The 15,834-nt window shown below is 41.2% G+C and overlaps 2 protein-coding genes and 2 long non-coding RNA genes across 5 annotated transcripts in view; 2 read left to right on the forward strand and 2 right to left on the reverse strand.

The window, feature by feature from the left end:
* Positions 1–1,939, reverse strand: part of LOC123519546 — a 36,933-nt gene extending 34,994 nt beyond the window's left edge. Inside the window, exon 1 of the long non-coding RNA XR_006679045.1 lies at positions 1,858–1,939. This is a non-coding gene — a long non-coding RNA (uncharacterized LOC123519546). The remainder of the gene's footprint in view (positions 1–1,857) is intronic.
* A 2,201-nt stretch (positions 1,940–4,140) lies between these two features.
* Positions 4,141–9,869, forward strand: LOC123519548 (ATP-dependent RNA helicase DHX33-like). Of its 2 annotated transcripts, XM_045280954.1 has the most exons (4): positions 4,155–6,238; positions 6,990–7,154; positions 8,116–8,252; positions 8,757–9,869. In XM_045280954.1, the coding sequence occupies exons 1-4, from the start codon at positions 4,646–4,648 to the stop codon at positions 9,007–9,009; spliced, it is 2,148 nt and encodes a 715-aa protein (XP_045136889.1). In that variant the 5' UTR covers positions 4,155–4,645; the 3' UTR covers positions 9,010–9,869. The 2 variants fall into 2 exon arrangements, with proteins under 2 accessions (XP_045136890.1, XP_045136889.1); XM_045280955.1 differs by lacking the exon at positions 6,990–7,154 and having other exon boundaries at positions 4,141–6,238.
* Positions 9,541–13,515, reverse strand: LOC123519549 (ribonuclease kappa-like). Its single transcript, XM_045280957.1, has 3 exons — positions 13,360–13,515; positions 12,937–13,059; positions 9,541–11,276 (listed from the first exon to the last, which is right to left on the reverse strand). The coding sequence occupies exons 1-3, from the start codon at positions 13,426–13,428 to the stop codon at positions 11,187–11,189; spliced, it is 282 nt and encodes a 93-aa protein (XP_045136892.1). The 5' UTR covers positions 13,429–13,515; the 3' UTR covers positions 9,541–11,186.
* Positions 13,516–14,088: 573 nt separating this feature from the next.
* Positions 14,089–15,467, forward strand: LOC123519553. The gene is made up of 2 exons (XR_006679050.1): positions 14,089–14,258; positions 15,258–15,467. It is a non-coding gene; the product is annotated as an uncharacterized LOC123519553 (long non-coding RNA).
* The last annotated feature ends 367 nt before the right edge of the window (positions 15,468–15,834 follow it).

Below are 15,834 nucleotides of genomic sequence, written 5' to 3' on the forward strand. Positions count from 1 at the left end.
TGTATAAAGACAGACAGACAAACAGACAGGTATAAAGACAGACAGACAGACAGACAGACAGGTATACAGACAGACAGACAGGTATAAAGACAGACAGACAGGTATACAGACAGACAGACAGACAGACAGACAGACAGACAGACATTTCAAAATAAATACATTACCAGCAATACAATAAGCAAACGACTAACACCTTTATGAATACTTGAAAATGAGCGAAAAGAGCAAATTTTTACCCTCCATCCATCTACTCTCTCTCTCTCTCTCTCTCTCTCTCTCTCTCTCTCTCTCTCTCTCTCTCTCTACACGCCTGTCTTCCTCTATCCCTTAATCTCTCTTCCGTTTCTCCTTCTTTCCTTCCTTCTTTCCTTCTTTCCTTCCTTCCTTCTTTCTTTCCTCTCTTCTTCTCTTCTTTCATTCTCTCCTTCACTTTCGTTTTCTTTGTTTCTTTTTCTTATCAATTGCTCTCTCTCTCTCTCTCTCTCTCTCTCTCTCTCTCTCTCTCTCTCTCTCTTATCTTAGCACCCACCTCTCTCTCTCTCTCTCTCTCTCTCTCTCTCTCTCTCTCTCTCTCTCTCTTCCTCTCCTTTTCCCTCTCTCCCTCCACTTTCCCGAAAAGACAACAGTTGCACACACACACACACACACACACACACACACACACACACACACACGGAAAACACCTTTCTCACACACCCACAGGTAAACACTCCCACAAAACACCTGTAATATTTTCTCTCTCTCTCTCTCTCTCTCTCTCTCTCTCTCTCTCTCTCTCTCTCTCTCTCTCTCTCTCTCGGTAATTGCGCGGAGAGGAGGAGGAGGAAGAAGAGAAGGAAGAAGAAAAAAGAAGAAGAAGAAGAAGAAGAAGAGGAGGAGGAGGAGGAGGAGGAGGAGGAGGAAAGCGTGTTTTGTATTAAGGGATTTTTCTTGATTGCAGGTGAAATAGAAATATTGGAAAGGTGAGTTTTTTTCCCGTCCTTTTTTTTTCCGTGTTGTGTTTTGAGTCTTTTGGAAAATGTTTGTAAATGAGTTTAGGGAACGTGTTTGTAAAGAGTATGTAAGTTGTTGTTGTTGTTACTAATGGTGTTTGTATAGAAGATGTGTGTGTGTGTGTGTGTGTGTGTGTGTGTGTGTGTGTGTGTGTGTGTTCACCACGGTAGCCTACTGGTCACCTAGCCAGTCTTCCCCATTACGGAGCGAGTTCAGAGCTCATAGACCGATCTTCGGGTAGGACTGAGACCACAACACACTCCACACACCGGGAAAGCGAGGCCACAACCCCTCGAGTTACATCCCGTACCTATTTACTGCTAGGTGAACAGGGACCACACATTAAGAGGCTTACCATTTGCCTCGCCGCCTCCGGTACTCGAACCCGGACCTCTAGATTGTGAGTCGAGCGTGCTAACCACTACACTACGCGGTGTGTGTGTGTGTGTGTGTGTGTGTGTGTGTGTGTGTGTGTGTGTGTGTGTGTGTGTGCGAAAGTCAGTCTTATTACACACACTAACCATTCTTCACAAGTAGACCAACAGACAAACAACAACAACAACAACAACAACAACAATAATAAGGACAAAAAAGAGCTCCCACAAACAACACTGTACAACACACACACACACACACACACACACACACACACACACACACACACACACACACACACACACACACACACACACACACAAACCAGAATAAATAAGTACAAGAAAACACACTTTGCTTCCCAAACCTATAAAAAACAAATAAGTACAACCCACAAGTACTCACACGCTCCCACACGCCCCCCCCCCCCCCCCCTTACAACCACACACACACACACACACACACACACACACACACACAGACACTCACGCACACGCTCCCTGGTGAAAGACAGCGAGATGAAGAAGTAGAGCCACGCACACCCACACGCAGGCTGGCTCACCCGCGCACTGCCACCGGACCACGCCAGACTCCCTGCAGCTGGCACTCTTCCTCCTCCTTCTTCTTCTTCTTCTTCCTCCTCCTCCTCCTCCTCCTCCTCCTCCTCCTCCTCCTGTTTCCCTTCTCTCCAGTACAGGTCCCTCACTTCCGTTCGGACCCTCCTTCTTACCTTCATTTTCCTTTTTTTTATCTTTTTGGTTTTTTTTTTTTCTTTTTATCGACTCAGTTTTGGTTTGGTTCTCTCTCTCTCTCTCTCTCTCTCTCTCTCTCTCTCTCTCTCTCTCTCTCTAATCAACAAGTGAAACCTCTCTTGCCTTTCCTCCTCCTCCTCCTCCTCCTCTTCCTGCTTCTCTTCATCCTCCTCCCTTTCTCTCCTGCTCCTCCTCCTCGTCAACTTTTTGTTTAATAACTTTGCTTTAGTTGGCCTGAAAATTTAGTCTCTCTCTCTCTCTCTCTCTCTCTCTCTCTCTCTCTCTCTCTCTCTCTCTCTCTCTGCCTTGGATCATGTTTAATCTCAGTAATCCTTCATTAACTTCAAGCAAATAATCTGTTTCAATAATCACAAGTCGATCACTAAGTAAAAGTTTGACCTCTTCTCTATTTTTATCTTACTTAACTCAGAATACGCGTCAAGGATTTTTGGGCAGCAGCATCGGTAGTAGTAGTAGTTGTAGTAGTAGTAGTAGTAGTAGTAGTAGTAGTAGTAGTAGTAGTAGTAGTAGTAGTAGTAGTAGTAGTAGTAGTGGTAGTGGTGGTAGTAGTAGTAGTAGTAGTAGTAGTAGTAGTAGTAGTAGTAGTAGTAGTAGTAGTAGTAGTGGTAATGGTGGTAGTAGTAGTAGTAGTAGTCGTAGTCATTGTTGCTATTTCCGCTACCGCTGCTGTCAGAGGAAGAGGAAGAAGATATGGCAGAGAATGAGTTTAGTAGTAGTAGTAGTAGTAGTAGTAGTAGTAGTAGTAGTAGTAGTAGTAGTAGTAGTAGTAGTAGCAGCGGCAGTGAGGGGCAGCAGGCAGGTGTGTGAACTGTAACAAGCAACACACGTGACACTGCATAGACACGAGGACACGAAAATGTTGAGCGCTCAGACATCACAATCATTCAGAGAGAGAGAGAGAGAGAGAGAGAGAGAGAGAGAGAGAGAGAGAGTCAGGCAGTCATTCATCATCAATTAAAAGAACAATTAAAATGACAACTTCCATTTCTACTCATCAGATCAGTTTTTTTTCTCGTTTTTATACCGTGGACAATGATAACAATAATAATAATAATAATTATGTACAGACAAGCAAAAGACCTTGATACAAAAATTAAGAAAACCTTATGTAGCGCCCTAATTCAACCTCACTTTGACCATGCATGTTCCTCTTGGTACTCTGGACTGAAAAGTAGATCTAAAAAACAACTTCAAATTTGTCAAAACAAGATTATCAGATTCATTTTAGGTTTAGACCCCATATCTCATATAGGACAAGCGGAGAGAGAAAAAGTAAATATGCTCAGTGTTAAGAATAGGGTAAAAGAATTAAAATTAAGCCATGCACACAATATTCATAACAACAGAAGACCAACATATCTTGCAGAACACTTCCATAAAAAAACAGATACCTAAACAATTAGGACTATAAATAATGATTTACTTACTTTAAACTTTTGTATGTCAATCACACAGGGTCTCTCAGCACATACCTTATATCACACAGCCATTAAAGACTGGAACTCATTACCAAAAAAGCTTACAAAGCATAGGATCCATACACCTGTTCAAAGGAGCTCTCAGGAAATATTTAAAAGATGAAGAAAGAGCTGCTGAATCAAATGACTATATCTATTACTAACCATGACAGTTTTAGAAATATAGATTAAGGTTGTAGTTTTTAATTTTAAGGAACAGTAGGTAAATAAGCTTAAGGTTTAGTATTACTGTGTACTAAAGCTATGTGTATAGTCACACCTGTGCTGTCTGCCCCATCTTGCTGCATAAAAGGGACTCTACTGGAAATAAGTTGTAAAACTTTAGCAGGTTATCCTGGAGGAAGTATCTATGTACATTAACTGGTGTAATGGACATGAAGAATCCAAATAAACTTACTTACTTACTAACTTACTTATTCCTCCAAGCTTACTTACTTACTTACTTAAGATAAATTTATGGATGGGATGATAGGTGGAATTAAGTAGCTTTGCCCATACAGGGACTGCCATGTGTAGGAACCCTTTTCTTATGTTCTTAAGTTATGTTAAGGTCACAAAGCATTTCATCACAGCTTGCAATCCTATATGTTGCTCATAGTCACTGCCACATTGCAAAAGATGATCATTTAAATGCCACACGTAAGTCTTTATTCATGCTACCATACTACAAAACATGCTAACTTGACAAATCTTTAATTTATTCCCTAGTACAAAAGAAAAATTGAGAAAACATATTGTTACTCAGCAAAACTGACTTTATTCTCCCCTTCCAAGTCCCTTTTCTTATGTTCTTATGTTCAGGTAAGGTTATATACATTTAATTACAGCCTGCAATCCTTTACTTTCTTTTCAGTCACTCCACATTGCAAAAGATGATAATTTAAATGCCACACTTAAGTCTCTAGTCATGCTACTATACTACAAAACACGCTAACTTGACAAAACTTATTCCCTAGTACTAAACAAAACTTGAGGAAACATATCATTACTCAGCAAAACAGTGACTTTATTCTCCCTTTCCAGACAATGGCAGGTTTCCAGGAGCCTCCCATCAAGAAAGCAAAGAATGACCGAACAGTTGACCTCAGTGCCAACACCTCACAGGCCCCGACACAGCCGAGCCCAAGCCAGGCAGCAAATGGCCACACCAAGGCAAGGGATGGCTTGGGGTCCTTCCAGAACCTCAAGCACAAGACCCCTAGCAAGGGAACACCTCAGAAAACCAAGAACCCTGAGCACTTGAGGAACCTTTTAGCACAGAGACACGCCCTGCCCATCTTCCCTGCCCGGGCAAGACTTCTGGAGGAGCTGAGGAAGAACAACACTGTTATCATCATTGGGGAGACCGGCAGTGGCAAGACAACACAGATTCCACAGTACATTCATGAGGAGAGACTGGACCGCAAGGGTGGGATCTGCGTCACACAGCCCCGGAGGGTGGCCGCCATCTCCATCGCCAAGCGTGTGGCCGAGGAAATGGACACTAATCTGGGCGGCCTGGTGGGGTACTCGGTGCGGTTCGAGGAGGCCATCTGCCCTGCCACAAAAGTGAAATACGTTACTGATGGAATGCTGCTGAGGGAAGCCATCTCAGACCCTCTGCTCACCAGGTACAGCTGGATCCTGCTGGACGAGGCTCACGAACGCACCATAAACACAGACGTTCTCTTTGGGATTGTGAAGGATGCACAAAAAACCCGCAGGTCCTTGCCGGGCCATGACCCGCTGCGGCTCCTCATCATGTCAGCCACCATGGACGTGGACCACTTCAGCCAGTACTTTGGCAACTGCCCGGTGTTGTACGTGGAGGGCCGCCAGCACCCCATAGAGATGTTTTACGCCAAGAAGCAGCAGGAGGACTATGTGATGGCTGCCATGACCACTGTGTTCCAGATCCACCGTGAGGCACCACCACAGCACGACATCCTGCTCTTCCTCACTGGCCAGGAGGAAATTGACTCAGTGACAACAAACCTGCGCCAAATAGCAAAGGACGGGAGCCTGGCGGAGTGCCCCAGGCTGCGGGTGTTGTCGCTGTACGCCGCCCTGCCTGCCCACCAGCAGCTGGATGTCTTCAGGGCCACAGCAGAGGGTGAGAGGAAAGTCATCGTGAGCACCAACATTGCAGAGACCTCCATCACCATCCCAGGCATCCGATATGTGATAGACTGTGGGAGGGCAAAGGTCAGAACATATCACCCAGGCAGCGGGTTTGACGCTCTGAAGGTCAAGAAGATATCACAGGCCCAGGCGTGGCAGAGGGCTGGCCGAGCGGGGCGGGAGGCGTCTGGCAGCTGCTACAGAGCCTATACCAGGGCAGAATTTGATGCAATGAATGTCAATCCTACACCAGAAATTCTACGGTCAAACTTGGCCAGTGTGATGCTGCAGCTGCTGGCGATGGGGATAAAGAATGTGGTGACCTTTGACTTTATTGATAAGCCAAGTGCCGAGCTTCTAGAGGCGGCAATAGTGCAACTCTCCTTCCTCGACGCTGTTGTGATAAAGTCTGACTCCCTTGAGCTAACAGAGGCCGGCAGGAAGATGGCTCAGTTCCCCCTGGAGCCACGCTATGCTAAGGTCATTCTCTCAGGACCCGAACACGGATGCACAGAGGAGGTTTGTTGTCTCCTTGGTGCTTCTACTTGTCTCACCTTCTGTCTCTATTCTGGGTCACAATATTTTTTAGTCCTTTCCAATATCTCTGTTTATTCTTTCACTAATTCATTTAATTTTCATGTTTAACCCCTTCAGTACTGGGACACATTTTTACCTTAAGATATATTTTTACATTAGGAAGGGTCTATAGAGGTCAGAAGATTAATGGCCAGTCTTCACTATTATAATCCATGACATGAGTTTCTGAAGCTGTATTAAATCACCAAATAGTAAGCAGAATGAATATGGAAACACGTCATGGTACTGAAGGGGTTAATATTCTTCATGATTCTAATTGCATATTCTTACACTTACAATGACTTCAGCCAGTGATGAGATAAGTGTTGCTTCATGTCTTCTTACTTCCATCTGTGCTTAATTCTTACAATTTCACCTCAGAATTTACAATATTCTTAGTGATGTCATTTGCTGCTGTGTGATCTCTGCAATGCTGCGTTTGATAATGCTGATGATTACTACTTCACATCACCACCACCACCATTAGTACTATTTCTAATGCTACTATTGACTTACCATCACCAATTTTGCATTTAAAACTACAATTGTACTACTATTACCATCACCATCACCACCAAAATCATTATTATTATTTCTAACTACCATTTCCACTAACCATCACTCCTTTAAAACAACAACTACTACTATGACTACTACAACTATTCCCTTTACTACTACTCTCATCTTTCTGCAGGTGTTGTCAATTATTTCCATGCTGTCGAGTGAGTCTATTTTTGTGAACCCGGCTGGCAAGAAGGAGCAAGCAGCCAATGCCAGGAGAAAGTTCACTTCAGTAGAGGGCGACCACATCACACTGCTCAAGGTGTTCAGGGCATTCAAGGCAGCCAAGAAGAACAAGGTCAGGAATTAGTTTAGAAATGATGAACCAAGGAGATAAAAGGTCAGGGTAACTTAGAAATGGTTGTCTGGAATAAGATTGTCAAGATTGTAGTTTTATTTTTATGTAAGACAAAAACTGGCTAAGGGCAACATAAAATGAAAAAAAGGCCCCGTTTAGTTGCTAGTCCCGTTGGAGGTCTGAGAGAGTTAACCAAAAGAAATGGGTTTAATGTGTTGAAACTTCCCTCTTAAATTAAATCAAGTCATAGGAAGTTGGAAATACAGAAGCAGGCAGGAGGGCTTCCAGAAAATACAAAGTGATCAAGAGGGAGGCAATTCTGAAGGAAATATTTGATTAAAATGGAAAATAAGAACAGATTTATCAAGTTTACAAGGCTGGCAATATCATAAAGCCATCACCATTGTGTTATTTTTACTATTTTGCATCACCTTGTTATGACTATATTAATAACTACCTTTTATTCCTCAATTATTATAGTTGTAGTAAAGTTTTAGTAGTAGTAGTAGTAGTAATGGTAGTCAGTTTATGCACCAGGCTACTACTACTAAAAACATCACCATTACTATTACAGCACTTAATAATAGTTGTCCTCTGTTTACCTACAAACCAGACTGGCAATCTCACACAGGCCAGCTCAAACAGACCACCTCACTCATACACACACATCATTCACACCCCTATCCCTGCCAACACTATTATTACTACACCACTTGCTTATTATTTGTCCATCCATCTAGACCCAGACACCACACACACTCCCATCCCACTATAACACACTCACAATAACAATATCACATAATTATTCACACTCCTACCCCTGCTGGTACTATTACTACTATACCATTTACTTATTAATTGTCCATCTATCTATCTAGACCCAGACATCTAACATACTCCCAGCCCTGTCACCCACCATAACACACCCACAATAGTAAAATCACATAATTTCTATCCCCAGATGTGGTGTCACGAGAACTTCCTCAATTTCCGCAACCTGCTGTACGCCACAGAAGTGCGGAAACAGCTGGTGCAGGTCTGTGAGAGGTGTGGAGTGGCTCTGACCTCATGCCAACAGAAGACAGACTCAGTGCGGAGGTGAGACTCTTAACCCCTTCAAAACCGAGGTGATTTTTTTTGGGGTGTCATTAGATAATTTTGTTTGCATTAGGAAGGGTCTATGTAGATCAGAGGATTAATGAGTAGTCTTCACTATTCTAATCCCAACATAAGTTTCTGAAGCTGTATAAAATCACCAAATAGTAAGCAGAATAAAAATCGAAACACATCATGGTACTGACATTTTTATCTTGATTTCTTGGGTATGATTAGACAATTTTATTTGCATTAGGAAGGGTCTAGGGAGGTCAAAAGATTAATGGCCATAGTCTATTCTTATTCTGAAGCTGTATAAAATTGCCAAAATAGTGACCAGAATAAATGTGAAAATGCATCCTGGTACTGAAGAAATTGAATAACACCTTGTCTTGATCATCCTCTCTTGTTATTCATTCCTAGCTGACACTTGTACCATCTAAACACAAGCTTAGTCAAACACCAGTCTCCTCCAGTCCTTGCTTCACCCTCCATGTTCTCCATCAGGTGTCTTGCCACGGGGCTCTTCACCAGCGTGGCCGAGCTGCAGCTGGATGGGAAGTACCTCACACTGGACACCAAGCAAGAGGCAGCTTTGCACCCCACCTCAGCTTTGTTTGGGGGCAAGCCAGCATATGTCCTGTTCACTGAGCTGGTGCAGACAGGGAAGGCTTACATGCATCTCAACTCCATCGTGGACCCCCAGTGGCTGCACGACATTGCTCCCGAGTACTTCAGGAGGAAACACGTCAAGAGATGAAGGAGGAGGAGCCTCAGGACAGGGTGAACTGCTTCAGACGGCAAGATGTGAGGAATGAGGTGATGTTCAGTGAGAAAGTAAGGGAAGCTGCAAGAAGCCATCAGGCCTACTTGTGACAGCTCCTTATGTGATGTGAACAGTGACATGGACCAAAGAGATGGACATTCCTGGCTTGAAAAAATAAGGGAAGCTGCAAGAAGCCATCAGGTCTTCATGTGGCAGATTTTAATATGGGTTGTAAACAGTTGGTGAGATGTTGGTGGCAAAGGAGATTCTCACTAATGCATTGTGGTTTGATGTCAAGAAGGAAAACTTGAGACCAATGTAATGAGGCAAGATGCAAGATGGTGGCCAATAGGACTGACTGAGTGTGACTGACTGACAAGTTCAAAGCACTCTTACAATAGATGTGTGTGACATGAAGAGTGATACAGATGTTAGGGAATGAGTGGAAGGTGTGAGGTGCTGCATGCTTTCCACTCTTCCACTCCTGAACACAAGTAATGACATCAATTCATACAAACACAGATGCTTCTCTCACATACTTTATTTAACACCATAAGATAACTCTGCTGGAATGTACATAAATATACAGTATATATATATATATATGTGTGTGTCAAAGATTTACCCTCAGTTCACGGCAACGACGGCTGTTCTTCGTGTCAACAGTCGGTGAACGCAAGGAGTTTACAATGAAACGTGTTGTGTTCCAAATTGTTCCTTTTTTACTACTGTACAACTAATGGACTACCTACACATAGTAGTAGTAGTAACAATGTGCGTATGTTAATGACTCTGTGCCTTACTGTAAATTTTTCATCAATAAATAGATCTTTGTAAATAAAAGAAAGTTTCCATATTGTGTTGGATTCACCTTTTCCTGAGTGAGTGTGCAGGTGGAGCCACACACCCTCAGCTCAGCCTCTCCCTCCCATCACACTGTACCAAGATACCCTGTAAACCACAATACCTCCAAACAAAACTGGCAGTAGTTAACCCAAAAATACCCGATAAATGTCATACTTCATTAATCTGTCTAAAAACTTATCTCATTAATTTATATCTCTTAAAAATGGCACCAGTAGTAATTAATAATTTTCTCAGTGTCGTCTATGTAAAATAAAATAACTCATGAGCCGACATCTGCTTGCAATATACATAAACTTTTCTATAAGCTAACCCATAAATATATTACCAGGAACCTAAGAAACTAACAAACAAGTAAACAAGACACAGGAAGATCATCTAATAGAACACTTAAAAATTCAAACATCAAAATATTCCTTTTTTTCAACCCTTCACAAATGCAACAATCAAGTCATTTTGTTCCTCACTTCCTTTATAAACCAGTGCATTCATACCATCAATCAACATATGTACTTTTCCACTCTTACACTCAGACAGACACACAACCGTAATGCAAAACAGACAGCTTGTATGATGGGCAACAGCAACTCCCTTACATAATGATGCAGCCAGCCAAGAGGTAACACCTGTCAACCATTCACTACTGGAGGTCTCACACTACACTCACTATCATTCTGGCAGTGTCAACTATGGCTGTGTAAGATTAATGATTCTACTAGAGACTAACTGGATTGGGACTGATGAATGACAGGGAAGACTAAGATTTATCACACATGTCATCAAAAGGCACATGGTTAAGTCACACATGGTCAAAGTTGATGAAAATGTGAGGTAAGTAAGGTTAGTATGTAGCTTTTTCTTGGGACCAGTATATAGTGTAACAGTTTCTAGAGAGCTTAGTAAATCATGGTGGTTTTCTTGGTACAATGACAGTCACACAAAGCTCTAGCTAACTGTCACTACAGCACCCAGGAAAATATAATGTTGCTCAGTTAGTTAGTCTAATGTACCATTTGCCCCACAACTGTCACACAAGGCTGGGAATTTAACGAAATGCAATGTACAATTCTCAAGTCAGTTAAACTAATGTACTATCCTCTTCTTGAATACCACAAGAGACTGAAAACTTAACAGAACAATATATAATTCTCAAGTTAGTTTGTCTGATGTACCAGCCACTCCCTGACTGTCACACAAGGTTGAGAACTTGACAAAACACACCACACACTTCCCTACACACAGCTGAATTATTGATTACTGTAAGCCGAGCTATTGCCACAAGACTGCTGCTGCTGCTGCCGACCGACCTAACTTCTCTTGTTTACCATAACTTGCCAGCCGGAGATGATGAGAGTGATGACGTACATACCGGCAGCAATACCACAGTTTTGAGCGATCTGCCAAGCAAGTGTTGATGAGTGATGGTGATCCAGTCAGTCTTGCAGCACTCATTCACCACTTGAGGCTTACCAAGCCATAAGTACTACTGACACCAAGACATCACCACCACAAAGGATGCTCTGCCTCTTTAGATATTGTCTGACTGTATGTTTTAACACAGGAGGGAATTCATGTCAGAGTATAAGCTCAGACTGATTAGACTTTCAGCTTGAGTGCAAGTTTTAACATGGGATGCAAACTTTCCACTTGACAGATTCATCCTTGGATACAATACCAATCTGAGATGATAAGGTCTTGGACACTTTACACACTTGAGTGGTGAATGAGTGATGCTGCATAGCATTGACTCAATCATGCTTAAATAGTAACATGCTAGCTGCTGCATGATTAAATGTTACTTATTCTATTATTAGCCTTTTGATTCTGTCAGTAACTTACTGGAATAAATCAGCAATAGGAATCTTGCATGCTGGCTATAAAAAGATTAAATGCAACTTAATTCAAATGTATTTATGATTCTTTGACAGTAATAATGAAGCGGGATCAGATACCAGGGATGAAACTACCATAGTCCTCACTGAGTGGGTGAGACATTTTCACCTAAAGTATAAAAAAGCGTGATACAATACTTATAGCAGAAAGATGCACCCATTCATTCCTCTGACACTTTGCTTCCTGCAGAGACATCCCCCAAAAACAGCAGACCAGGCATATGACGCTCCACTGTATTTAATCCAAAGGACCTCACAACCTACAACTACCTTCACCAACAGACACTTACTCTTCTCACCACTGTCAACATCAGACCACCACCAGGTCACACACACACACACACACACACACAGCTCAGTGCCCTACATACAGAGTGGCACAAGATATTACAAAACTACAAGTACTAATCATACCATACCCATACTCAGTGCCCATCAAAAACTAGTTCACCTCTATTAGTGATACAACTCTACACACTGCAAGGTAATGGCATGCAGGGGAGTGAGGGAAGGTAGCAGGCAGTTGACACATAGAAACATTATAGTAACCCTAACCACTGAAAAAGATGCTCACCGTTCATTGTCCAACCAGAGAGAAGCATGAAAGTTCAGAGGCATGAGAATATAACACAAAATGATCTTTACAATTATATCATCATTATCATTATTTTCTTTTAACATCCACATTTTCCCATTCATGCTGGGGTTGGACGAGCGATGACTGCTTTCCACAACTGGCAAGCTTTTGTTTTTACAATTATATCCTTTACCAAAATGGGATATCGACATTAACTACATAATATAGAAGTGTTTGATATCATGGAATTCTTATTGTCTTCTAGAATATCAACTTAGTGGATGTACAGTTGCCCTAGAAAGTGATGTAATGAAGACCAATGAAATACAAAAAAAATAATTAATATTTGACAAATACGAGTGAAAACAAAAAAGATAAAACAGTATGATAAGTGATAAGAAAATAGAAACAAACGAACGAAACGAAACAAGAAAATAAATACAGGAGACTAAAATAAGACAAGAAAATCGAAGACAAAGAAAACAGTCACAACACAGAGGGGGAAAAAAAAGAGTAACAAATTGCTGGAAAGAGAGAGAGCACCAAGGCAAGGCAGGAAAGTCACCAAGTAAGAGTGTCACATCTCACCGTCTTATAGGATTTGTCTAGGGCGTCGATGAAGTGGCCGGCGTCGTGGTGAGCCTCCTCTGGGATGGAAAGGTCCTCGATGAAGGCTGGAGACTTCACCCAGAATAGAACTGCCATGATCCCCTGCAGAACACCCAATATTAAGCCACACTGATGAACAAGTAAACCTAACATTGGAATGAAAATTAAAGAAGAGGAGGAAGAGGAAGGAGTAGTTAAAAGGTTGGATGAACAAAAATTAACTGAAAAAAAGATTAACAGAAAAATAAAGCAAAAAAAAATAGCAGAGAGAGAGAGAAAGAGATAACCAAATTCCCTTCAAGTAAAGATGATCAGACAACACCGAAGCTGGACCGTCTGGAAATGAAGTGTTAAGTCTTATTTCACCTCTGACCTGACCCCTTCACTGCCTCACTGACTCACCAGCTGCACAATGCCCCACGCACTAAGCAGGGTACAGCACAGGGAACACTTGGGCCCACAAATCTTCATGGTGGAGAAGTGTCGTGTAGTGTTCTGTGATACTCAACCCGTGACACTTTGTTTACCTCTCCCCGCCAAGTCAAACTCCCTCCCAGTCTTAATATTTTTCTAGATTTCTGCCTATATACACCTTATTTATTACTTCTTTTTCATTTAATATATCACTTAGACATTTTTCTTTGTCATATATGTTGGATATAAGGCTGGAATGTTTTTAGATAAGAGTAATAATAAATGTTGTTTGCTACATGTTCTTTTCATACTTGTTAAGATCACCTGACTGACTCGTCTCCCACTCTTTCATAACGGCGCGCTCTCCTGTCAGTATAGGAGCTTAATTATTTACTAAAATGCTTGTCATCTTATTGCATTTAATGATTTGGAATTATTTTATTTATTATATCAACTCACTTAGCCATTTTCTACAGTTGGCAGCTCTTGTCATAGTAAATTATGCAGTGTTGGCAAGAAAGCGCTTTTTCATCTATTTATTTCTTTTTTAAGTTTATGAAATGATTATATGTGCCCAGAAGAGTTCTCAGGCTCCTTCCTCCTCCCTGTACTATTGCTTTCATATATACACCAATATAGCTCCACACCCCACTGTTATCTTTGCTCAAATTCGTGGATAAAAGGACATATGGAGCCGATAATGCCCGATATCCCCATCTGAGCAGTACGATCATGTATCAGAGCTCCACTAGCTACAGTTACAATAAACTACTTAACAATCCAAGGTACCGTCACTTCCTACCTCCTCACGCCCCATCGCCACAACGAGCAGTGCCCCACAGTCAAGCTTGTCTACCTATACCACCTCTCACCACAGACTCTTACAAGTAAAATGCCATTCCTACCATTGGCAAATTCATTCAATCTTAATTCATTTTACTCTTCCTCATAATTATGTTACGTCGCCGTCCTCTCGTCAATTACATAACTTTTGAATACCTCTATCAATCGTCATTTTTAACTCAACTGCTGGAGTTGTGACATTTTGAGTTCTGCATACACTCTAGGTAGAGCTATATTGCTTTTACTATGTGTCCCTTCAATGTATACTTTCAGCCTCTTCGCTGCCTTTTGCATTAATAAACCGTTATTATTATTATTATTATTATTTTACACACACACACACACACACACACACACGTTAGTTTAGCTGGTAGCTGCAAATACCACACCACACCACATCACCACCACCATTGCCACCACACCAGCAGATACTTACCACATAATACCACTCTAGACCCCGCATTTGCACCTCCTACTAACTTCCCTTCCCTCTCTGTGTCACCTATTCAACATTTCCTTCAATTCTCAGTGTTTCCTGCTATTGCCTGAGTGTGTGTGTGTGTGTGTGTGTGTGTGTGTATGAAATATTGTATCTAAACCTAATCTGATGTTTGATATGAGGAAATATAGAAATATGTAGGGAGAAATTAACTTAAAGAAAATTATAAGGAAAGTTGTATATTGAAAGTTAATCTGATCTAATCTTGTTTGATGTGAGGAAATATAGAAAATTGGAGAAAAAATGAACTTAAGAGGCAAAAATATGAAAAACAAAGTGGTTATAAATTGTCAAAGGGTGAAACTTGATCTAACTTATCCTAACTTGAGGAATTAAGAGAAAATTGTAGGAAACAATAGAAAAATTAAAAGAAAGTTTATATATTGTCTTGAAATGAGACTTCACCTAATCTAACTTGGAAGAGGATGAGGAAGATAGACATATCATAAAAAAAAAAAAAAAATACAGGAAAAATAAACAGAAAAAAAGAAGATTAAGAACTTAGAAATATTTCCAACACCACTGAACTAAAATTTTCTTCCAGCCAGCTACCTACAGCCCACAGCCACCAGAGCAGACGGCAAGTTTCAGCAGGAAGCATTGGCAGGAAAAACAGAGACAAGCTGGTGTGGCTAGGATTGAAATATTGCTGTGTTTGAAGAATAAAGGAAATTCAGAATTGATTTTTGTTACCGGGCTGGCTGGTTGCCTCCCTCAACAATGATGTAAACTGTGAATAAATTGATTCCAAGTACATATGTAATTGTATATAAACCATCCATTTTATACTAAGTTTCCACAGAAAAGTAACTTCCTTGTACATTTCCTCAGATGACAATGAATTTCCCTATCTGAGGATATTTCCTCAAAAAGTGAAACCCCTGGCTGCAATCTTTCTATCTAACTCAAAATGTGTCTTCTCAAGGTCCCAGTGAAAACTGCTAATTATTCCTTTATCTTCTCCCTATAATTTTTCAGTTCTCCCTTCTCTACACATTATGCATAATACTGATAAATAAAGAACAATATATAATAAAAGCTTGATTAGACTACATTGCAAATAATACGTATGTATGTGTACTTACTCAGCAATGTACGAAAAATGTCTGTTTATCAAGTCT

This window comes from Portunus trituberculatus, chromosome 45 (genome assembly GCF_017591435.1).
Source record: "Portunus trituberculatus isolate SZX2019 chromosome 45, ASM1759143v1, whole genome shotgun sequence".
Lineage (NCBI taxonomy): Eukaryota > Metazoa > Arthropoda > Malacostraca > Decapoda > Portunidae > Portunus > Portunus trituberculatus.

Excerpts from the sequence above, each read along its gene's own strand:
- LOC123519549 (XM_045280957.1), bottom strand. The coding sequence starts at position 13,428 with ATGAAGATTTGTGGGCCCAAGTGTTCCCTGTGCTGTACCCTGCTTAGT. Across the intron at positions 13,060-13,359 it reads CGTGGGGCATTGTGCAGCTG|GGGATCATGGCAGTTCTATT; the intron begins GTGAGTCAGTGA and ends GGTGTTCTGCAG. Across the intron at positions 11,277-12,936 it reads TAGACAAATCCTATAAGACG|ATCGCTCAAAACTGTGGTAT; the intron begins GTGAGATGTGAC and ends CTTGCTTGGCAG.
- LOC123519548 (XM_045280954.1), top strand. The coding sequence starts at position 4,646 with ATGGCAGGTTTCCAGGAGCCTCCCATCAAGAAAGCAAAGAATGACCGA. Across the intron at positions 6,239-6,989 it reads AACACGGATGCACAGAGGAG|GTGTTGTCAATTATTTCCAT; the intron begins GTTTGTTGTCTC and ends ATCTTTCTGCAG. Across the intron at positions 7,155-8,115 it reads AGGCAGCCAAGAAGAACAAG|ATGTGGTGTCACGAGAACTT; the intron begins GTCAGGAATTAG and ends TTCTATCCCCAG.